Source organism: Oncorhynchus gorbuscha, linkage group LG19, assembly GCF_021184085.1.
Source record: "Oncorhynchus gorbuscha isolate QuinsamMale2020 ecotype Even-year linkage group LG19, OgorEven_v1.0, whole genome shotgun sequence".
Lineage (NCBI taxonomy): Eukaryota > Metazoa > Chordata > Actinopteri > Salmoniformes > Salmonidae > Oncorhynchus > Oncorhynchus gorbuscha.
Genome location: NC_060191.1, coordinates 44,009,692 through 44,035,282, shown reverse-complemented (window position 1 = coordinate 44,035,282; position 25,591 = coordinate 44,009,692). Strand labels below are relative to the sequence as shown.

Genomic DNA, 25,591 nt, shown 5'->3' with positions numbered 1-25,591 from the left:
GGCTGGTAATACGAGAGCGCCGTCTTTATCCGCCGGCTGCATCCCCAAAGTGGCTCCAGATGGGCTGTGCTGCAAAAACGCGCTAGCCTTATAATGAACGAACATGGCCTTTAGCTACAGACCAACAACACTGGCTGGAAAGGGGGACAGCTGGGGATTATTTCTGACCAAAGAGACCACCATATCGTACAACAACAAAATGCATGCTACTCCTCAGTCCAAAGACAATAGAAACTGGTATGGCTAGGCCACCGCTAACTGCCGATCACCTGAAACACCATGCCATTCTCCATGTATCAGAGCGCTAATGACACATCCACAAAACGTCTATTTGGAACTTTAACCATAAGCAAAAAGAAACAACTTAGAAGCTTGAGTTGGGATAAAAGGGAACAGAAAGGTCTTCCGACAGACGGATGTCATCTCATCTTTCTTCCTCGACAGCGGTAAAAGCACCTCTACTTCAGTCAGAGGCGCTGCGGCTGCATCTCGACCCTGATAACATCTCTGCACATCGATGTGAAGCCAAGAAATTGTGTACTCTGGGTCTCAATTAGTCTCAGCCCTCAAGGCCAAGTGCTACATCAGAAGTTTGTGTAAAGTACGAGAGGAGAGATCTCTGGCTTAAATCAAAGCCAAGCCAGAGTTTACATCTCCGAAAGAGGAGAACATTGGGCAGATGGCCTGAGCAATAAGGCGCATCATCGAGGGGCTCTTGAGAGGTCTGTCTCTCTCTGACGAGTCCTGTCGGATGTCTGCTAGAGGAAACTCAACTGTCTATATATGTCTAGAAAAGGGGGGGTTTAAGGCTGATAGTTCTGTGTGATGAGGGGTGTGGGGGACAGGGGCATAATTTTCAACTTATAAACAGTCAGGCTGTTGCCCCCCCCCATAAAAAAGCTGTGTCCTCTTCACTTGAGAGCTCACAGGGAAGAGCACATATTCTTTTCTTATGACCCAACATCTTGACTGTCCATAAATTGGAAAGGACTTACGGGAAGTCTGCCGCTGTATGACTCATGTTAATTACAGGCCCAGCAGAACCTCATAAGGAATAGAGGTTGGGGGGCTGACAAATAATGACATAGCAGAGTGGGGGCTATTCAGTGGCAGTGCTGGAGCATCATTATGAAGAGCTTTAGCAAGGCAGCCATACTATAGACACACACTACTTGGCTCACTGCAGCTCCCACTAAAAGGGGCTTAGGGGGCAATGTTAGAATTCTCCTCTGGATCTGACAATGCCTTGGAGGGAGACTCATGAGACTTAAAAACCAGGGGTGGATATTGTGTGTGAAGTCCTGTGAACACGTGTGGTTGCACATAGGCCTGCGAGCACAGTGTGATCAGCAGAGGGAGACTGATAGCTTGGTGAACACCTCAAATAACCCCTATCGACCTCAACAGAACACACTATGTTGTGCTTCTACATTGGCCTATTAGGCAAGCTTAACAAATTGCTTTCAATCCGAATCTGTAGTAGAGACATGGAGAGCATTTCATTAAAACTCACACGATGCAATCCAAAATCCCTTAACAATCTCCCTCTGTTCTTTGCACACAAATGGTCAAGAGGTAAAAATACTTAATGAATAAGAAAAAGGATGGTAGAACCACATGTTAACAAAGATTCAGAAGCCTTTTGCGAAATATTTTAATTGCAGAATCATAGACTATCAAGGGTTAACTATAACTTGATAGCTCGAGCTATTCAAATGCCATCGTTATCTTGTTGCCAGAGAGTTCTTTAAGTTTCTTAAATTCATTATAATGGCAGTCTCCTCTGTGATTGTTCATGGAATGCATTCAATACACTTCCAGTGTTGATATTACAGCACAAAGTGCTTGGTAAAAATAACCACGTGGCAGACTTGAGCTGTGCTTACCGTAACCACCTCCAAGAGTGGGAAGTCATTTGGATGGGACAAAATAAGCAGTCAGCCAAATTGGCCAATGTTGTAATGAAGTGTTAGTAAAAGCCCCACTCTATACAGCCAACTTCCTGGTAAAAATGGAGGAGTGTGATCATCTGGGGTGCATTTCTCTTCAAATAGATCCATCTCCACTGTGGTCTTTATTCTGAAAACCTTGTATGGTGTCTGGTGTCCTAATCATTCTGGCATGCCTGGGTAAGTGAGGAGAGCACTGCATCAGAAAACTAGTGCTTACCAGACCTGGGTTCAAAAAGTATTTGAAACATTTTGAATACTTGTGTTTGCTTGAGCCTGCCTGGAATGTGCCAGATGGGTGGGGTTTGCACTCTTAGAACTATTTCAGTGGTCCCATTCCACCAGGCGAGCTCAATCAAGCACAGCTTAAGTATTGGAAAGATTTCAAGCACTATTGTTTTACACCCAGGTCTTGTGCTAACATCTTCCGTTGAAACCTCTGTTGAGCCAATTAGCATCCAAAAGGTGTCTGGCAGACTGAGGCCTCCAGGCAGCCTTCAGACTCCAGGCGGATCGTGAGCCAGAAAGGCCAGCAGTAGCAGGAGCAGCACAGTATAGTAAAGTATTACCTAGGTCTCCTCTGGCCTCCACAGGCATTTGAAGCATCTGTTTCCACTGAGGCGCAGGCTGGCCTAGCCTAACCAGGTATGGTCTGGCATCATCAGATCACCGTCTACATCCACCATCTAACCCATCCGTGCTATGTCGGTGTATGTGTGTGTGCACGTTTGACTATACTTGTGAGTACCAGAAGACCTCACAAGAAAAGTAAACCAACTCAAATTCAGAGAAGTGAGGAAATTTTGCTGTCCTCCCTTGTACAAATACAATTTTGGGGTTCGGTTATGGTTATAATTAGGCTTAGGGGTTTGTGGTTAGGTTCAGAATTTGTGTTAGGTAAATAGGATTTTGAATGGGGACCAATTGTTGGTCCTCACAAATATAGTAAGACATATCTCTGTGTGTGTGCATCTGCGTGTGTCTTGTGTGTGTCAGGGGCTGTTTTTATTGGGAGTGTCGTGACAACGCATCTCATCGGCTGGTCAACACACTGACATCTAAAGTTACCGACCGTGTGTGGCTGGGGCAGGTTTTCAGAAAGGCTGATTTCACAGTCTAGTGCATCGCGCCAGGGACAGTTAGAGGCTGTGTCTCTCCAACATCCACCTCAAAGTGCCCTTTTCCTGCTAATAGTCTCTCAGACTGAAGATCATATCCCCCTTTGATTCACTTGCGCATAGGGCAGACTTCCTTGAACCAATTTCTGGTAACAATGTATGTCGATACCAACGATTGTGGTCCGGAGGACTACGGCATTTAAGCTACCATGAAAACCACCAGAATAATTCTCTCGTTGCAGACTATCTAAAAGATACTCAATTACAGGAAATGGGATAGAGTTGAGGAAGATTGGATACTGCAATGCCGTGGAAACCAAAGAAAGTATAAGGAAAATGTTATACACCTAACATTCCAATAGGATTTGGGTAATGGCTTGACACCTAACACAGGCAACACAGCTCATAGAAGTCAGAAACAGTATTTGCATGCCTGTCGCATGCCTGTCGCATGCCTGTCGCATGCCTGTCGCATGCCTGTCGCATGCCTGTCGCATGCCTGTCGCATGCCTGTCGCATGCCTGTCGCATGCCTGTCGCATGAGTTACTTTGCCAATAGCTTGTTTCAATTCATCGTTGTCATTCGCAAACCCTTCACTTCCATACATATTAGTAAAGGAGAGTGATTGAATATATGCAGCCCGAGACAGTTATAGAAGACGTAGTAGCAGACCAGTCAGTCTGGGTGAAATGCACGTCTCTCACATGAGAAATGAGAGGAGGAACCTGCCAGACAGTATTCCTCTCTGTTAGTAATTACTTGTGGGTTGGGGCTTGCCAGGACAGAGCAATTTACGGCAGCAGGTGACATGTCATACTGAAAAGAAAATCACCCAGCAGAATTTCCTTGTGGTCAGAGCGGCACACGACGAGAAGAATACCAGGAGCCATGAGCGACCGCCAGCCCAAGATAAGCACGGACCGAGAGAGGGTGATGGGGAGGAGCTGTGCTCGCCAAGATCCCATCCTTACGAAAAAAGATTGCTGTCAGAGTGGATTGCAGTCAGAGTGCAGTATCACTGCAGTACGTGTCAGTATAACTGCAGTTAAGAGTCCACTATAAATGCAGTATGCTGCATCTACAATACCACAGACCAACTTTGGGAAACACTGGTATAACCTACTAGGGTAATCCAACATTTCAATACACATGGCTCTCTTTAACTAACACATGGTTGTACCTTGCCCATACTAACTAGCCTACAGTATAATTTGACTTTAGAACTCAGATGCTACACATAATAAATGATTCAATACAAAGAAATACCAGTGAAGGCAATTACAATCAGAGCCCAATCAAAATAACTTTAACTGTTGAATTAATTAGTTTCAATTCCTTAGTTTAAGAGAATATCGATTGAATGCTTGGCCAGGAATCAGTAATAAAGAAAACAGATGGCCAGTCAGGCTAGTATCTGCATAAAATATTGTCAAGTTGTGCCTGCAACTATTCATGTTGTTGACACTGGGCTGCATTGCTTCAGCTGAAGACTACCATTTTTGGTCAAAAGAGCATTGATCCGTTTGAACTAAAATTACCCAACAACTTTTTTATGAGTCCGAGTCACTGCAGAACTATGCCTTTGGTTTTGTCGTCACAGAGCACGTCGTCCCCGTGCAGCTCAGGTGGAATAAAAAGGAAAGCTGAAGTATGAACAGAGGAATGAGCCAACCGCTGACTTGTGTTTATCGCTTATCAGGGCTCATTTTACCCAGCCTCAGATCGTGTTGCTGGTTGTGCACTTTTCAGGAAACAAACAATACAGGTCCCCTGGACCTAGCCACTGTCCCAAACCGCTAACTTTCGTACTTTTAAACCAAAAACCAACAGGAAGTCAATATGTCTGATATAAGCATGTTTTAAATTGCAGGTATCCTACAGACACAGCTAGCTGAATGAACTAGGTGGAATACAGCATAGAACAATGTATTTCAGAACGTTTGCTTCGGCAGGGGGGGAATAAAACTCACCAAGACTTGATCCTTGCCTGGCAGATCACTAGAACCCATACAGAGTGTCCGGACACTTTCCGCCAGCCAAGCTGTTAAGTAGTGGTGGGTAACGATGGAACCAATGCAGCCTGGCCCAAACCTGATTGCAACATGGTCACGAGGAACTTTCCCTCCATCAATGGACTTTCCATTGGGTACAAGTTCAACACTGATATTGCTCATTGTCTTTGTCTCGGACAGCATGATCACACTGTTGAAGAGGGTGCCGTGTCAGAACAGACTGTTGGGGATGTCACACCTCCTCAACGGAACAACGAGTGATAAGGCTACATAACAGGGCTCTTTTCCATTCCTGCTCTGCCAAATCTGCTGGAAACCAATGGCCTGACCACCAGTGTAGTGGAATCAAACAAAAATTGGGCGCCTGCAATGGGGTCTTCCTCCACCCCTCCTTCACTGCTGGGTGAATGACTCCTAACTCAAGAGTATGAAGCACAGGAAGACCCTCTGTGCAATGAAACTAACCAGCACCACTGTTAGAAACCACCACCTCTGAAGGATGCTTATTTTGGGGCCAATTATTTAGGCTGAACAGCTGAACTCGCCATGGCTGTCAATGAAAAGCATTCACCATTAAAGAACAACAAGGCCTCACACTTAACTCTGGATCAATAAATAAAAAAATCCGCTTTGACACCTCCCCAAAAAGACGGCTAATGAAAAATGTAAGTTGGGAGAAATAAAAAGTCAATACGGGGAAAAGGCGGAATCCATAACAGGACACCAACAGAAAAACATTGCCTTGAAACAGCTGGTGTTTTTATAGGTGCTAAATAAAAATAATTCAAGCAAACTATTGGGTAACAGTAATACACATCTGTAACATTTTGGGCCTGTCCACCAGTATACTGGCAGGACCCATCATTCCATCTTTCCCCTCCGAAAATGGATGTCGGCTGTGGAATTGGCGGGAAGCCCTGCTGTACGCTACAGTGCAAATGACCCATTTGACATGGCAAAACATGTCACCGCACGGATCTGCTCCACACATGACAGCAGAGCTGGAGAGCCGGGCTGTACAAGCTGTGGTCAGACTGGTCCTCAACTGGGTTAAACATGTCAAACGTACAGTAGAGTTGTTTGCCACCTCACCTCCACCACGAACAAGTGCACCATTCAACGTCCTGAGAAAGAAGGCCGTGTGGTGATGGAGTCGTAGGGTATTTCAGGTGCCACTCCAGCAGGGAACACCTGTACTTTGTCTATTCTGTCAAGGGTCATACTTGGCTTGCTGTCGATTCATTACCCAAATATGAAGTATTTTCTGGACTTGGGGGAGCAAAATGTTCCACACTGGAATATGTTATCAACTGTGCTCAGCTGAGGCAAAAGGTTGCACCGAAGTTCAGCTACTTCATTCAACTTGACTACTGGGAGGTTTCAATCATCCCTTCATGTACCACCGTTATGTCATGCCAGTAAGACTGACATTGGATGCTAGAACAACAGTCCAGTACTATATAGGCATGCCCCCGTCTCAAACTACAGGTGTCAGAAGTGGGATCCAAAATGACCAAAAAAAGAGGAAACTATCATTCTATTGAACTGATAATAAGACAGGGGCTAAAGGGTGAAAATGAAAGAGAATGGGAACATGGTACAGGCGATGTGATACAAAACAGTGGAGAAGGACACAGACACCTATTTCTCAACACCTCTTCTCCCTTTGGAAATGCATCTGGACACATTTGAGAGCCATGTCGTGCAAAACAGATCTCAGATTCCCTTGGCTTAAGATGGTCCCTTAAGTACACTGATGGCTGAAGGATACTGCACATAACAAAACAAGCATATCATCACCCTTTGGGACCACCTTATGGGGAAATGTGGCATATTTAACACTTACGACATTACCCACTGTTCAGAAACCAGACAGAGTGAAAGGACTGTTTGTGTGAAGTTCATATCTGTGTATATTAAATTGTTGTCATTCACAAAGCACAAAGATCATTTTGCTGCTGTACCCTGTGAGGCTACAGTATATATAATGTCACTGAGAAGATGATTTTATCCAAAGAGAGTTACAAATCAGTGCATAAATTGAGTATGTGATCTCTGTAGGAACTTAACCCATGACCTTGGTGTTGCTAGCGACACACTCCTACCAAATGTACCGGACAGTATATGAGGCGTATTGTTCAATGCTATAAGATTGTCAGTCATTCCTTCGATGCCGTTCCTCTGAAGATTGTGCTTGCTTCATGTACAGACAAAAAGACACAAATCTGGCCTCGAGTGGATTTTCCAGACTTCTGTCTAAGGGTGAATATTTTCATCTTAGATTGTCCCAGTTTCCAGTCTATAAAATTATGCATCTCCCTAACCAATGCCTTAGACCCCATTTACGAGAGCATGTCTCCAGCCAAATTCATCACACAGACGTTGTGTGTTGGAGTCCGGCTCCATCCACTAGCGGTTCTTGATTAAAGCAGAGCAGACATGCAAGCGGTACCGGTGACAGTCATGGACCGGGTTTCCATAGACTGCATCTCCTTTGCATTTTACTAAAAGCTTCTGTCATATTAAATAGGTTTAGCGCTGGTTTCATTCGCGTTTCAATTTTGTAACTGTAAGTAAACAACTCAAAAACTCTGAAGTCATCGATGCACTGTACTGAGAAGTACTACGAACCTTTAATCAAATTCGGTAGTGTCTCGAAAACCTGAACAGATAGACAGTACAGTCAACAGTAGCCAAAGCTATATGCCTAGTAACCGTTTAGCCTAGCTAACCTTTCCCTTGTTAGAGAATTTAAAAGAGTGAATGAATTAAAAACGTGTTTTCCTCTACTGCTATCTCCAGAGGCTCTTAGGCCTGTCTGTTAGGGTATAGCTAGCATAGCTGAGCAACATGTAAAAAGATGAGAGGACTAGTCGCCAGTGAGAACAGTCTCTGCTGACAGACTGATGCTTTAAATAGCTCGGACCAACAACACAGGGGCCACTAATACAGGGCCCTCTGTCTTTAGGGAGGGTTAGGTCACTTAGATCACACAAACCCGAGAAAATTGTATGCATGTTGAGTTTACTGCTACAGGGTCAGCTATACCCATCTATGACCGAACCTCTGTGAAGTTGTTGCTGAAGGCATTCTCAGAGAAGGGAAGCCAACCAGAGGTACCTTGACGACACCAGAAGTACCTCTCTTTCCATTCAAGAAAATAAGTTTAATGAGCCTAAACTCAAAATGTCAACCTCAAAACTACCTTCTCAAAAAAGCAACATTCATTACATTAATCAAAATCATTCTATTAATCTGAAAGAGAAACAGTTTTTCCTCATAGAATTAGAATGAAGACTAGGAAGCGTCGACTTCATAAAACAGGATCGGTCTTTGCACATGGCCAATCACATCCCAGTCTGGCTGAGGCTCAGCTCACACATCAAGGCCCAGGGGCCCCTGTGATACGATACTTTCCGATGCTCCTGTCGAAACGGAAACCCTCGTAAAAGTCGTCAGAGCGGCAAGAGTCAGAGGAGAAAATCTCATTAGGAAAACAAGTTAGCCTAAGCATTATCACAGCATCACCGATATGTATTTTGAATGGAACGAGGTCAAGCGTTTATACACCATCCAGTATGCTTAATCTCAGACTAGTGCTGATATAGGATCAGTTTAGCCTTTTTGATCAGAATGAATATTTTACCTTTATTTAACTAGGCAAGTCAGTTAAGAACAAATTATTTTTTTCAATGAAGGCATAGGAACAGTGGGTTAACTGCCTGTTCAGGGGCAGAACGACAGATTTGTACCTTGTCAGCTCGGGGGGTTTGAACTTGCAACCTTCCGGTTACTAGTCCAACGCTCTAACCACTAGGCTATCCTGCCGCCACAGAATGAATATGATTATATGGATGGGGGGGGGGGGGGGCTGATCCTAGATCAGCTCTGCTGAGACGCTTTGTGAATTCAGGCAGAGTTCTCCAAACTGCTTCTAATACACAAGGACTCCAGAAATAAATGTTGTCAATTAAGATGAAATGCATTATCAAGATACTATCATTAGGGTCTATTAAGCTTTAGGATAACTTGGTAGGCCTACTGATCATAGCAGAGAAGAACCTACTGCTTCAAAATCAGTTTTCCCACAAAGAAATGGAAACAGAAGCAACTAATTGCATAACACATAACTTTCCACAGAGGCACTGTGGAAAGTTATAGAACAGCAGGTTGAGGAAACATGGAAATAATTGATTTTCAAAGTGATTAATACAGTGCAGGGAGTTGAAAGTCCGTGTTGCCCAGCAACAGCCCCAAAACATCACTGCTCTAGAGGAGATCTGCATGGAGGAATGGGCCAAAATACCAGCAACAGTGTGTGAAAACCTTGTGAAGACGTACAGAAAACATTTGACCTCTGTCATTGCCAACAAAGGGTATATAACAAAGTATTGAGATAAACTTTTGTTATTGACCAAATACTTATTTTCCACCATAATTTGCAAATAAATTCATTAAAAATCCTACAATGTGATTTTCTGGATTTTCTTTTCTCATTTTGTCTGTCATAGTTGAAGTGTACCTATGATGAAAATTACAGGCCTCTCTCATCTTTTTAAGTGGGAGAACTTGCACAATTGGTGGCTGACTAAATACTTTTTTGCCCCACTGTATATCTTCCAAATCACTGTAAACTTGCAACGTGAAATAAATAACGGGACTCTGTGAAATGTGAAGAAAACATCTGTCTCAGAGCAAAAGGAAAAACATTCCTTTAAAATATGAGCTCCTGACAGATGGTATTATTGTGAAGCCATTTGAAGGGACCATGACAGACACGTTTATAACTGCGTGCGTGTGTGTGTGTATATTGCTATCCTTGTGGGTACCGGAAATGTGTGTGTGTCTGTGCGTCTAGCCCTGATTGAGAGCATGTCGGACTCGGAAAGTGGGGAGAGGCGAAAGGTCATTGGAGAATTAGAGAAAAATCTCCCTTTGCTTGAGACTACCCTTTCAAAAAAATGACTATGACACACAGAGGCATGCAAAGTGACAGGCTACTTGACCGCCAAAATAACGATTACCCTCCGAAGAGCCAACATACCTGTCCCATATGTGCGAGGAGAGGAGCGTGACCAATTTGACTGGAGCGTGGAGCGAGTTCCCCAAAAGTTGGAGCAGCGGACTACTCTCCCACTCCAATTTCGCTCACTTCACGAGCTCAGGACATGCCCAGCCCAGCATGCATCTGTAGTCTACTTGTGTGCTGCTACAGCCCCTTGCTTTAGCTACTGTCATGGAGTTCACTAAATATCTTCATAAAGAAACTTGTGAAACACTCCGGTGCAAAATCAAGGTGACTTCCAAAGATCAGGAGGACCAAGAGTGAGAGAGGGAGTGCGGTGATGTGGTGTCCACAACTAAAGAACCATTATGGAATCTGAAAAGACATGCATCTCGGAAGCATGATGGTGTACTTACTGTGTGCACTTGCTAACGGAAAGGAATGAGGTGGGTAGCTAGCAAAGTGTCATTATAGCAAAGTATTTATAATCAAAAAATCTGATCTCGTAAAAGTTTGGTTGATTTTGGTTCTTTTATCTATGGAATAGGATATCATTGATTTTGGTTCTTTTATCTATAGAATAGGATATCATTGATTTTGGTTCTTTTATCTATAGAATAGGATATCATTGATTTTGGTTCTTTTATCTATAGAATAGGATATCATTGATTTTGGTTCTTTTATCTATAGAATAGGATATCATTGATTTTGGCCCAATAGGCCTGACATATAATGTCTTTCAAGGAGCTTTCTGTTTTGATTGGGTTATTTTCCCTAAAAACCTTTCGGCCTACCTATATATATATATATTTTTACCCTGCATCCCTGCCCAGCCTGGCAAGTGGCCCAAAGGGTGTTTAGCATCCCTAGTGGCTCTGCAAGCGCAGAGAAGGTAAGAAGGCAAGCTCTCCAGGCACCGTCGCATGAGCCACAGACTCTGGCCAAATTCGTGTTTCTAAAAGTGAATAGGCCTAAGACATTCTTCATTTTATTTACTTGTAAGTAAGTCATAGCCTTTATGCACAATTTATAGACTATAATAATTGAATACAAAGAAATGTTGTTTAAATGCTGAGCGCTTAATGTTCATGCCAGCCTAGCGTGTCTCACTCACAAATGCTTCACCATTTATTTATTTGGAGGCTATAACCTTGAAATAATCAGCTAATAATAATAATAATAATAAAGTCTAAATCATTCATTTTCGTTCCTTCTGAACGATGCTTCTTAGGCTCCCTGTCTGGCTCCTGGCCTATTTAGAGTGTTTATATGCTGTTTAATATGACATGTAGCCTTTAATGTGACTGTTTTTTGCTGTCACCTTTTCTTGTTTATTGAAATACGTTTCATTCAAATCATATGGTTTGGTTTCAATACTTCAAATCTAAATGATAGGTCCAGGTAATCACAAAATTGGTTAAACTGCGATTTTAATGAATGGAGCGAATCTGGAGCAGTGTTTTTTAGCAGGGCCGTTGTAAAGGACGTGGGGCGCCGGAGTGGAGCACAAGCATAGTTCAGTGAGCGATGAGCGGGATTTCTGACCGCACAACTTCGCACACATGCTCTGGTCCCAGTACACAACATTGCTGAGGTGCAAATTCTTTACAAGCTCAGAGATTGTATTCTTGCACATTAGAGGAACAGTTTCCAGTTATTCAGCAGACACCACAACAACAACCACGTCGGCCCTTTTTATAAACTCTTTGAGATATTTGTTTGACAAAATAATACTGGAACAATACTGTATCCACATAAGCCTTTTGCTAAATGCTTCATTCTAATAAGAGTTTGGGTGCACAGTAAGTCAAAATTAAATCCACTCACAGTCAATCTTCTGAAAAGGTCCATTTCGGTTCCTGATTTCCATATGTTCTGATATACAGTACTAGATATGGGAGGCCAGTGGCTGACTGGTAAGTTGTGACAGATGTCAACTAGTTTTGGAGGACATGTGCTCTATGGCTGTCCATGCCATAGAAATAGAATGGAGTAGAGTAATAATTATATTTCTATGGTCCATGCATCAGTACAGTACCTGTCAATGAGGGTTCCAAATAGCAGCCGGATGGTCTTCCGGATGTTGTCGGTGCACAGCCAGCTCCACTGGTCCTTCATTAGCAGACACATGATGTCGAGGGCCACGTCAGCCAGGGCCGTCTCCGCCACTGTGGACAGATGCCACAAAAACACACACACACATGGAAATGACACGCATGCACACACACATATGCACACTTTACAAAGTAGCCTACATTCTTGAAACAAGCACAATAAACACCATAGGTTTGAAGCCTATTTACCATGCATTAGCATTGGTCCAAAGTAAAATCATTTAGAGAAAGCAACTGCATCTCAGTTTTCAACCAAAAATACTAAATAACATTCTGGCTATGAAATATGAAAATCACAAAACACTAAAGCCTCATGTAAGAGTTGGATATCTACTGTATGTCAACATTATTGGCAAAATTTGTCGGAGGAAATCTGTAAAAAGGAAAAACCTATGATAAACACAATGTCAAACATTGAAACAGTAACCTCTTGCTCCTGGACAGATTTCTCAGCATTGACAAAAAAATACACCCAACAAATGTTTGCCAATACTTCCCTCTAGTGGTGACATTATAGTACTGCATGGGTATGCTGGTCACATCATTCAGGTTAACTTTTCAACCTTGAAATGTTCAGGAGTGATCTGGATGTTTCAGACCTGTCTGATCAGTGAGAGTGAACCAGACGGCTCACCATGAAAGTCTGGCCCACATCTGAAACGCATCTCCTTCAGACAAGACATTGAGCAGACGTTAAACATGGAAGCCCTAGCAATTTGGATTCAATTAAAAAGGAACATGCTCATTCCAATGTCGAGTCGTGGGAGATAGTTTCCATATGAAGTCCATATGAAGTCAATGAGATCACCATTTTGTGACATACAATAGACTGCTAGTCTTCCATGTGTGGAGATAGAAGTAAGAGGCAAGATCAGTTAGAGGACCTAAACCTTCGGTCCACATTCTAAAACACTGAATATTCATAGACCGGGCCAGAAACTGAACTTAAACCAAGTAAGAAAAGTAGCAAATCCTGTTTTTATGTACACTAAAAAACATAATTTCACAATGAATGAGCCAGTCAAGCTCAGTCTGGAGTGGAAGATGTGGGCGGAATTGTGCTTCCCCTGACTTCACAATCACGCCACTCTGTCCGTCTGTCTGTCCACACAGTAAGAAGCATGCATTCACGCACGTACAAACAGACACTGCCGGGATGAACAGAAAGCGGTCATAACGTAAAGATCCATTAGCACAAGCCAAGATTTTTGCATGAACTTAGTTCCTGTATTGAACTAATGGGGCATTGAACAATATTGTGAGAGGTGTCATTGTGTAAGTTTACGCACCCACAACTTCTAAAATATCCACATTCTCTACACAGTCCTTACCAGAGTCTTGAATGGATGTGCCTAGTAAATGATTCCGCGTGCACCCACAGCCTCCAACTTCTCCTTTGAGGCCCGGACAGCCTTCCCTCTCAGCCTCTGCGTCACACATCACCGCTAGTTCCTGCTCCTTAATAAAGGCCTCTAGACCAGCAACCGACAGGCCGTTAAACCCCTGCAAAAAGAGAAGCATGACAAACATTCATGTGTTTAAGGATTAAAAACTCTTAGAACAAAATGTCATGCAACAATCGTCACTGTAGACGAGAGGCCACAGTACAGTGAAGTACTTACTGTGCTCCCCTCATCTAGGCAGTATAGCACTTTAGGCCTCATGTCAGACACATTAAGGACTGGGGTGATTTTGCTGGAGAACCTTAGCCGGGACCTGTAAACAGACACACATATCAAACTTTATAGCAATTCATTTCACAAAATGTCATGCACATTTCATAATGTATACATATATATACATACACACACACACACACACCTATCCATCCACCCACCCACCTACACCGAGTGTACAAAACATTAAGAACAACTTCCTCATATTGAGTTGCACCCCATTTTGCCCTCAGAACAGCCTCAATTCCTCAGGGTGTGATCTCTACAAGGTGTTGAAAGCGTTCCACAGGAATGATGGCCCATGTTGACTCCAATGCTTCCCACAGTTGTGTCAAGTTGGCTGGATGTCCTTTGGGTGGTAGATCATTCTTGATACACACGGGAAACTGTTGAGCGTGACAAACCCAGCAGCGTTGGAGTTCTTGACACACTCAAACCGGTGTGCCTGGCACCTACTACCATACCCTGTTCAAAGGCACTTCACCTTCTGAATGACACTTTACCCTCTGAATGGCACACATGCACAATCCTTGTCACAATTGTCTCAGAGCTTAAAAATCCTTCATAAACCTGTCTCCCCTTCATCTACACTTATTGAAGTGGATTTAACAGGTGACATCAATAAGGGATCATAGCTTTCACCTAGTCAGTTTATGTCATTGAAAGAGCAGGTGTTCATAATGGTGTGTACACTCAGTGTATATATTCAGGGTTGGACTTGAAAAATGTAAATACAGATTACATGACAATAACTGTCACTTGTAAAATAATCCATTGGATTAATCAAATTGAATAATGTAAACTGATTACTTTTGGATTAACGCCTTGATAAATCAGCATCTGCCTCGTAACTTTATCTTGCAGAACAATCAGTTCCCTCTAAAGCTTACTGTAAGCTTCCTAGTCTAAACATTTCGAGAATATATTATGACAACATTTTGGGACGTTTTGGTGTTCAGCAGAAGCTTTTTGGGCTGTTTGAGCACACAAAATGTTGTCTTGAAGCATGACGAAGTTCGGTAGCCGAAGTCTTCGCCCCTGGTATGACTTCCAAGACAGACAGATAGGTAGATTTCAGTGTACTCATTTCCACTGAAACTTGAGATTTAGCAGTAAGTAGCGGTTTGTCATATCTGTCATGCCAGTTCTTGGGAAGTGAAAAGGGTGTTGCCTCATCAAAAATGAACTTTATACACAAACTTTTTTTGTGACTTTTTTTGTGGTGAAAAACATTCCCGTGAAACGAAACTAGGCAGATTTCAAAATAGATTCGAGCAGAAAGGAAAAGCTTCCATTCCCACTGAAAAGTGACTTCTAAGCAGTGGGGCTCAAAACAGCTTTCAAAGATCTGCCATTTCTGTGTGTTTGAGGCAAACACTTACAGCCCACATCTTGATATTAAAAGAAGTAGTGCAATCAGCTGTTTTTAAGAATGTAACTGTAATCCAATTACACATTTAAAAAATGTAATCTGGCCTGATTACAGTTACATAAACATTAGTATGTGATTACCTAATACATGTGATCCATTACTTCCAACTCTGACTCTATTATTGAGACACCATTTATTGTATTGTTCTACAGAAGGAGGAGTTCATTTGACTTACTTGTTTTTCTTATCTGAGGAAGGCTTTCCCTCAGAGTCTCCGTCCATGTCTTCTGTAGGGCTCTGTAGCTCTGAGCGAGGAAACGCCGTCTTCAAGGTGTCCACAATCTACAGAGCCATTTGTTCACACAGTTACACTCAACCTATGTATTTACTGTATTTGGACAGTGAAACAAAAACGTTTCATTTGGCTCTATATTCCAGCATTTTGGATTTGAGATCCAATGTATTATATGAAGCGACAGTGCATAATGTCACCTTTTATCTGAGGGTATTTTCATACATATGTGTTTAACCGTTTAGAAATGAACACACTTTATGTATTTAGTCCCCCTATTATAGTGTATTAAATTGAGTAAAAGGTTTAGTATTTTTGTCCCATATTCCTAACTCGCAATGACTATATTAAACTTGTGACTTCACAGACTTAGTTTGTTTTGGTTATGTTTCAGAATATTTTGTGCCCAATAGAAATGAATGGTAAATCATGTATTGTGTCATTATGGAGTGACTTTTACTGTAAATAAAATGATATGATGTTTCTGAGCACTTCTACACTGTTGTGGATGCTACCGTGATTACGCATAATCGGGAATGGAACATGAATATTGAAAAAACATTCAAACTTCTCACCATTATCATTTACAGGGGAAGTAAAATGTTTGGGAGTGCGATATTGATGCCTCTTAAGTTCCTCACTCTCTGCATTGAGGTTTTCTGTACAGCATCTCCTTGTTTCTAATGCATACAGGCCTAGTTAATTAAAGTGATTATCAATAACACATACCTTGTCTATGTGTGATACGATGAACGGCTTCTTGACAAAGGCAATTCTTGCATCTGTATTAAGAGCAAGGAACTCCTGCATTTCTTCACTGTTGGCAGTTTCGGGTATAGCACAAAGTTGCTGAAAAATGGGGGAGTTGAGTGTTAGTTTTCAAGTAACAATAAAATAACATTTTATTTGTCACATTCTTCGTAAACAACAGGTGTAGGTAGACGAACAGTTAAATGCTTGCTTTCTGTTAGTCTACACCTGTTGTTTACGAAGCACGTGATGAATAAAATAGTATTTGATTTTGTAATGTCATGAACATTATGTTAATTCGTCCAAATAAATTTCACTCAGATCTACAGTTGAAGTCTGAAGTTTACATACACTTAGGTTGGAGTCATTAAAACTTGTTTTTTAACCACTCCGCAAATTTCTTGATAACAAACTATAGTTTTGGCAGTCGGTTAGGACATCTACTTTGCGCATGACACAAGTAATTTTCCAACAATTGTTTACAGACAGATTATATCACTTATAATTCACTTAATCACAATTCCAGTGGGTCAGAAGTTTACATACACTAAGTTGACTGTGCCTTTAAACAGAAAATGATGTCATGGATTTTGAAGCTTCTAATAGGCTAATTGACATAATTTGAGTAAATTGGAGGTGGACCTGTGGATGTATTTCAAGGCCTACCTTAAAACTCAGTGCCTCTTTGCTTGACATCCTGGGGAAATCTAAGGAAATCAGCCAAGACCTCAGAAAATAAATGTGTACCTCCACAAGTCTGGTTCATCATTGGGAGCAATTTCCAAACGCCTGAAGGTACCACGTTCATCTGTACAAACAATAGTATGCAAGTATAAACACCATGGGACAACGCAGCCGTCATACCGCTCAGGAAGGAGACACATTCTGTCTCCTAGAGATGAACGTACTTTGGTGCAAAAAGTGCAAATCAATCCCAGAACAACAGCAAAGGACCTTGTGAAGATGCGGGAGGAAACAGGTACAAAAGTATCGATAGCCACAGTAAAACGAGTCCTATTTCAACATAACCTGAAAGGCCGCTCAGCAAGGAAGAAGCCACTGCTCCAAAACCGCCATAAAAAAGCAAAACTTTGGTTTGCAACTGAACATGGGGACAAAGATTGTACTACTTGGATAAATGTCCTCTGGTCTGATGAAATAAAAATAGAACTGTTTGGCCATAATGACCATCGTTATGTTTGGGGGAAAAAGGGGGAGGCTTGCAAGCCGAAGAACACCATCCCAACCGTGAAGCACGGAGGTGGCAGCATCATGTTGTGGGGGTGCTTTGCTGCAGGAGGGACTGGTGCACTTCACAAAAAAGTGAGGATGAAAAATTATGTGGATATATTGAAGAAACATCTCAAGACATCAGTCAGGAAGTTAAAGCTTGGTCGCAAATGGGTCTTCCAAATGGACAATGACCCCAAGCATACTTTCAAAGTTGTGAAAAATGGCTTAAGAACAACAAAGTCAAGGTATTGGAGTGACCATCACAAAGCCCTGACCTCAATCCCATAGAAAACTTGTGGGCTGAACTGAAAAAGTGTGTGCGAGCAAGGAGGCCTACAAACCTGACTCAGTTACACCAGCTCTGTCAGGAGGAATGGGCCAAAATTCATCCAACTTATTGTGGGAAGCTTGTGGAAGGCTACCCGAAACACTTGACCCCAAGTTAAACAATTTAAAGGCAATTCTATCAAATACTAATTGAGTGTATGTAAACTTCTGACCCACTGGGAATGTGATGAAAGAAGTAAAAGCTGAAATAAATCATTCTCTCTACTATTATTCTGACATTTCACATTCTAAAATAAAGTGGTGATCCTAACTGACCTAAGACAGGGAATCTTTACTAGGATTAAATGTCAGGAATTGTGAAAAACTGAGTTTACATGTATTTGGCTAAGGTGTATGTAAACTTCCGACTTCAACTGTATATGGCAATGAGAAATATTACATTAAAGTGTATAATACATGCAGTTTACAAAGTACAAAACTAACAAAAACATATTGTTTTAATTCCCAAGGCTTGAGTTAAGATGTTACCAACCTTGAGGAAAGTCTCGAGCAGCCCTTTCCTGGCCTCAACTTTGTCACTGTCCATGTTACCAAACGGCAAGTCTGGAAATATTTTCTTTGGTCCTTTCACATCTAAACCATGTTAGTGAGATCAGTTAGAAGCTGTAAGAAAAACACCCAGTCTAGTTCCACATGACACATGGAACTAAAACGCCTGAAAACGCCTGTCATTGTTCAGATAACAATACTCACTTTTGATGAGTTTTCGCAAGTCTGATTTCTCCTCCAAGCGGGTCTGTAGGTTGAGAAACTCACTATATCGCCGGTTGACCGTGTGATAGGCAACTGGCTGGATAGACCCTGGGATATTAGAGTCCATTGCTGTTTCATACTGAAAGATGTGTTTTAGCACAAAACAAACTAGATTAATATAGACAAAAATAACCCCGAAACTTCCCTTTCCACTACTTCCCTTTTCTTTCCTCTACTCTGTGTTCTGGCCTTAAAACCAACACACCTCATCAATGATCAGAATAAGTTGTTTTAAGCAGCGTATATGAAGACACATATGTAACCTAGCATATTCAAACCACCAACATGTAATGTTCTCCATACTGTTCTCCAAACATTAAACAACAAACAAATTCACCTTGCAATAATAACTCACCTTGACCGTGTAGAGAGTGTACGGGTGCGAGCCGGTGCCACGGTGCTCCTTGGCCGTGATGGTCCCGGGGATTCGAAGGTTCTGGATGATGATGGGGCCTTCGGGGCTGCTGAGGGGCTCGAAGCTGAAGGAGGGCAGGGGAGCCATGGGGGAGGAGGTCTGCAGAGGGCCACTCCCCGACGCCGTCAGCCCGTTGGAGTGGCAGCCCACCGCCAGGTCTACGCTCAGCAGCTCTCTCTCTGGGCTAGTGCCGCTGTCCCTCATCTCCAGGTCCTGGAAGCTGCTGAAACTCGAGGGAACGTCCTCGGCCGTGGTGCACAACACGTTAGCGAAGGCTTCGGGGTGATCCTGTTGTTCAGAGACCAGGACTTTGGGGGAGGAAGTGACCTCGGCTAGACCAGGGTAAACCCGGAGGTCATCTTCCAGATCCATGACGCTGCTGATGTCAGTGGGCGTGGCACACTCTCGAAACCGGTCCGACAGCGCTTCCTCTGCACCAATCAGAACCAGGGACTCCATTGAGCTCCTCTTGAAATCTGTCAGAGGAGAGTCCAGGTCTGAGTCGGTCTCTTGGTAGAACGGGTTGGATTTGACTGGTCTCAGGTAGTCCATTGGGCAGATACCAATGTACTGTCTAGCCTGTCGAGGCTCTTCTTCCTCTATATTATTCTGAGGGCAGTACAATTCTGCCGAGTCGATGATATCGTAAGCAGCCAACTCGGGTGTGGCAGCCTCTGTGTCGTTAGGTGTTTCTGATAGGATCCTTAAGGGTAAAGAGCAAGGGACCTGAACGTCTTGCTGGGGCTGATCCTGCTCTAAGACAGTGAGATGTGGCAGTGATGGTGTTTTTGGTGGTTCTGAGGCTTTGGGGGCTTGCATACTTGACTTGGTGAAAATGGAAACGATTAACAGGTTTAGCCAGTCTGGATCCGATAGTTTCGTAATGAAGGGGAGAAGGACATTGCACGTGATGAGCTCTCCGACCACAAACCTCCCCGTTCGGGTTTCCAGGTGAGGCAGTGGGACAAGGACATGCAGCAGCAGGTCAACAATAGCCCTGGCGTAGTTCACCTCCATGGCCGAGCTCTTCACAGCAGGGTGAGGTGTGCAGACCCGGGAGTATGCTTTCCAGAGGCTGTTCTCTCCATCCGGTTGCCTCTTCAGCTCGGCCATGACTTCTTTGGCTCTCAGGTAGCTCTGAAGGTGGCCGCCACACAGGTCCAAAACCCTCTGGGTTAGGACCTTCCTGTCCACTCTTCTTGACCGATTCTTCAGCTCCATCGCCATGGAGTACATGGCACTTTGCACCTCGACCTCAAAGTGCCGCTCCGAGGACACTATGCAGTACCAGGAGGACACAAAGTCTCTGATTATCTTGCGCACGGTGGTCTGTATCTCGTGGTCTAGCTGCCGCTCACTCTCAGGCAAAGGAGGGACCCTTTCCAATGTGATGAACCGCTCTAGGTGAACAACTCTGTTGGAGTCCAGGACAGCCTGAGATCCCAGCCAGCCTCCCATGACCACCAGGAGGCTGGTGAAGACACACAGCAGCCATACATTCACCAGTAAATGGAAGAGAATCAGCCATGTCAGAAGAGCTCCAAAGCCCAGTAGGCTCCTCTGACCCAGTAGCTCCGCCATGGTCCACTGATTTGGGCCAACAGTCTCGGACTGAGTGTGAGACATGGCTCTTCATGTGACTTTTATATTCAGTGTCTACAAAAAATAAATAACATAAGTAACGTTAGATTCCTTTTACATGATGTACCAGGCAACACAGACATAGCTAGTGAATTTATTATCTGTGATAAACTACATTTCTTCTCTGAAACCTACAGGAAGAATTGGTATTATTGCCTGGTTAGCTGAGTAGCTCTGGCTAGTAGCAGCCAGTGGAGTGGACCTAGCTAACGTTAGCTTGTTGCCATGTAAAAGTGACAATCCACATAGCTAGCTTCATCTAACGATTTTGTAATGACACATTGACTTTACAATTAACTGATGATATATTGTTGATATGATGAGATGTCTGGTTATTCATGGTGGGGGTGGGAAGCTACTGTTAGTTTGCTAGCCGGGTCATCTTTCCTTTCGTTAGCTTGCTACAGTAACGTTAGCTAGCTAGCCAAGCTAAATTACCCTTGCTAAATTTACCTTCGTCAAATGTACCCCTAGCTTGATGTTCCGGAAAGTACGACAAATAAAATGATACAAGCAGTCATGGCAACTGTATCACTTGCAAGAAGCTGGCAACGTCTTGTTTTCTTTTTTTGACAGCTCCATCAGTTTGTTTACTTCCCGTATCTCTTGACCAGGGTTGCCAGGTCCACAAAATTCTAGTCAATGACGTCTCAAAACTGATGCAAATTTTTCTCTCCACAGCAAGAGAGTTGCCACATTAATCCAATAAACCCTTTTTCCATAACGCTATGGAGCGAATTAAGGAATGCGACGTAATTTCTAACTACGTAGGCTAAAATGCAAAGGTCGGTTTTCCATCCAAATAAGAATTATTCCGAGCTTAAATATACAGTACCAGTCAAAAGTTTGAACAAGCCTTCTCATTCAAGGGTTTTTCTTCATTTGTACTATTTTCTACATTGTAGAATAATATTGAAAACATCAACAATATGAAATAACACATATGGAATCATGTAGTAACCAAAAAGGTGTTAAACAAATCCAAATATATGTCATATTTGAGATTCTTCAAAGTAGCCACCCTTTGTCTTGATGACAGGGTTGCACACTCTTGTTATTCTCTCAGCCAGCTTCATGAGGAATGCTTTTCCAACAGTCTTTAAGGAGTTCCCACAAATGCTAAGCACTTGTTGGCTGCTTTTCCTTCACTCTGAGGTCCAACTCATCCCAAACCATCTCAATTGGGTTAAGGTCGACCCCCTTTAAGGGATCCTTGAAGAACCTGTTGACCGTGGGGTTCATTTTTTAACTAAACCCCCACATAACAATAGAACAATAATTTAGTTGTCAGTGTTCTTCATGATTTTAGTGGCAAAGCAGAATAAAAAATCTAAATAATGAGGTAAACTCCCAGCAGAGCCCCAAGTCCAATTGGTATATCCTCTTCCGTGTTGATGTAAATGTGTTGATGTTCTCCGTATCCATAGCCAGAATGATTATGCAGTGCATGGTGTTCTAACTGGTTTCCTGTTATATCATCAGAGGTGTAGGGAGGGGCTGAAGTCTGTCAATCCAAAAAGTATTAATTATACAGATGTTTAACAAAACATGCACACGACAGTATTCATACCTTGGTTTTTGTGGTAAATGTGGATGAAAAAAAAAACTGTTTTAATAATGGTTTTCATGTGATTTCAATGTGATTTTCATTGAAGATGTAAGGGAGGAGGACGGCATGTGATCTGCATAACATACCAATACCAATTGATATACCTTTGTATGCTTCCTCATCTGTATACCTGCAGACACAAACACAAAAGTGAGCAATTCAGTCATCGGCACCCAATACAGCTAGCCTTCAACATATTCTTATAGCATACATATTCTTACCTCTTTGTTGATTGATATCCATAAAATTGTGTCCATTTTCTATTGTATAAAGATTTACACAAATGTGAAAAGATAGATGGTATTATCACAAAACAATATCAATTTAGATAATATAAGGGTTAACCCTTACCTTAAATTGAGGAGATCTTTACATTTTTCATTTAAATGCCTGGACCTGCACCCCCTTCAAATCCAAATCTTTCAGTTGGGCAGTTAGGTTCCTGCCAGAACCCCCACCAACTAAGGAGGTTAATCGATGAACCCCACCTCCTATGGGGTTCTTGGAAGAACCTTTTTAGGGCAATTTTCAGTGCCAAGAACCCTACGGTTCTTTGAACGACTTTGAGGATCTTACAAGAACCCTTATTGAACACCTCATGTTTAGAGTGTAATATAGTTCTTAATTTATTTAGAATGGTATCATGTTGGGGGTATCATGTTGGGGGTACAATGGGATGATTATGTATTCTGGAAAGCACATTTTCATTTTCACACAAGTGTCACACTTTACCAATACCCACACTATGAAAAAAGTCCGGGCTGATGGAAACATGAAATGCCGGTACAATTTTCTAAATGCTGACAGACTATTTGTTATTACAACATGGTGTGATATTTTTGTGTCGGTAAAATGAATTATGCAAGAAATGGCGGTGGAAACACCGTTATGCGCCACTATTGACATAATAACCCTCATATCGAAGTAAACGTGGAGTCAGTCACACGATATGTAATGTAGTCCTCCCACTATGACAACGGAAAGCATGCAGTTTATTGGGCTACAGATTAAATACATTATGATGAGCTTCACAGGGTGGTGAATGTGCAAGTAATGTGCAAGGTGATGAGCTTGATGCTCCTTTGCAATTAATATCGAGGGTCTTATTCTGGTGACATGATGGTCGATGCTTGACTGCCTTTTAATCGTATAATGTAGGTAGTCTACTCGCACTGTATGTGAGAGCTGTTGGCTAGAGCACATGTGCCAAGACAACGCAGCAGTTTTGTGACAAAACCATCAGTAGAGTTGAAAATGCGATGGAAACCCATTTAACTTGTATTTTTCATTTGGTACATGAGAATTTTAGGGACAAGTTCATTTTATGTGCACTACGTCACCTTCACGCACAACCTTTTATCCGCATAAAGTCCGTTTGATTAACACATCTCTATTGGGAAAAGGCGCATATTATTGTATGGAGATTTGAGTATATTCGCATGTAAATCTGGAAGGAAACCTTTCTACTGTCAGCTTTTTTTCATGTTTAGGCTACACAACACCGTCCCTGAGCGGGCATTCACATTCTCTCAGGATGCTAAAAGAAAGAAATCATATTTCTCTACTCCTGTTCCCGAGACAAAATTAATATTTGGTGTATACTTTTATTGCAAATAACACTTAATTCTGTAGTTCATATTGTAAGAGGCTACATGTGAGGCCTACAGTCAGTGTCCAGACTTCAGTCACTATTCCAACGATTTGGCCTAGCTGTTTACATTTACATTTAAGTCATTTAGCAGACGCTCTTATCCAGAGCGACTTACAAATTGGTGCATTCACCTTATGACATCCAGTGGAACAACCACTTTACAATAGTGCATCTAAATATTTTAAGGGGGGGGTGAGAAGGATTACTTTATCCTATCCTAGGTATTCCTTAAAGAGGTGGGGTTTCAGGTGTCTCCGGAAGGTGGTGATTGACTCCGCTGTCCTGGCGTCGTGAGGGAGTTTGTTCCACCATTGGGGAGCCAGAGCAGCGAACAGTTTTGACTGAGCTGAGCGGGAACTGTACTTCCTCAGTGGTAGGGAGGCGAGCAGGCCAGAGGTGGATGAACGCAGTGCCCTTATTTGGGTGTAGGGCCTGATCAGAGCCTGGAGGTACTGAGGTGCCGTTCCCCTCACAGCTCCGTAGGCTGTGTGTAGCTGTTCCCATCTCAACTTCAAAGGTGCGCAAACCAGGGTGTCATATATTGTGATTGGCTAGTCTTTTACTGGTACGGCGCCTGATTATTATATTTTCGACCTAGACTCCAGGATCAGCTAACCACATCGTATGTTAAAGCAATCTGACAGTCGATGACGTGGCACGCAGCCATTGGTTGATACATGCAACGTCTGAACAGGGGAACGCAACCAAATTCTTTCGTCATAAAGATGATAAATTAAATGCATTTTATCTGCCACTGCCACAACTGGACATAGCTGCATCTGAATAAACATGATTGATGTCACTGCTTGGTCAGGTCACTATATGAAAATGTTATTGTCTTGTCAGATATCCAAGATGATTCGATAATAATACTTTATTTAAAAACAGTCAAAGAAACAGTCATAATTAAACTGATATTCCACGTGTTTGGGTTAGGTATAGAGAGGCAATTGAGTGTGCATGGTAGGCTACACTGTTAAGGTAGCCTGGGCCCTGTAGCATTGGGATGACATTGTTTACATGACATTATCTATTCTATTGCTATACTAATGTCCTTTAGCAATGTTCAGTTGTTCAGAGGCTGCTCGGATTACCTGAGACAATATGCCACACAGGAAATCAATGTGGCACAATGAAGTGTGGAAAATGTCTATGAACTCAAATGCTAAGCTGTCGACTATACCCACAGCCAGTAAAAAGCCATCCAGGCAAATGTCAAGGTTTGAATCATGAATCAGTCAAGGCAGGTTTTTGCTCATTGTTCAAATAACCACATGGTGACTTATTACAGTATGTGAAGAATGTGAGCAATATTGTTGTGTAACTTTCAGCTACCCACAACAATGAGGTCCTTTAAAAATATTTAAATGAAGCCATCTGTTTGAGCCAATCATTTGTGTTGTGACAAGATAGGGATGGTATAAAGAAGATAGTCCTATTTGGTAAAAGACCAAGATCATATTATGGCAAGAACAGTTTAAAAAAGAAAAGCAAAACAACAGTCCATCATTACTTTAAGAGATGAAGGTCAGTCAATACGGAAAATTTCAAGAACTTTGCAAGTTTCATCAAGCACTATGATGAAACTGGCTATCATGAGGACCACCACAGGAAGACACAGATTTACCTCAGCTGCAAAGGATAAATTCATT

General features: G+C 42.4%; 1 protein-coding gene across 1 annotated transcript in view; it reads right to left on the bottom strand.

Annotated features, from left to right (window-relative positions):
- snx19b (sorting nexin 19b) overlaps positions 1-21,300 on the bottom strand; it is a 35,628-nt gene extending 14,328 nt beyond the window's left edge. The window contains exons 1-9 of the mRNA XM_046313579.1: positions 21,133-21,300; positions 18,979-20,694; positions 18,564-18,702; positions 18,343-18,443; positions 16,269-16,388; positions 15,483-15,589; positions 13,822-13,915; positions 13,531-13,702; positions 12,124-12,253 (exon numbers count right to left, since the gene is read on the bottom strand). Coding sequence (XP_046169535.1) covers positions 12,124-12,253; positions 13,531-13,702; positions 13,822-13,915; positions 15,483-15,589; positions 16,269-16,388; positions 18,343-18,443; positions 18,564-18,702; positions 18,979-20,664 — 2,549 coding nt within the window. The 5' untranslated portion in view covers positions 20,665-20,694; positions 21,133-21,300. The remainder of the gene's footprint in view (positions 1-12,123; positions 12,254-13,530; positions 13,703-13,821; positions 13,916-15,482; positions 15,590-16,268; positions 16,389-18,342; positions 18,444-18,563; positions 18,703-18,978; positions 20,695-21,132) is intronic.
- Positions 21,301-25,591: the final 4,291 nt, after the last annotated feature.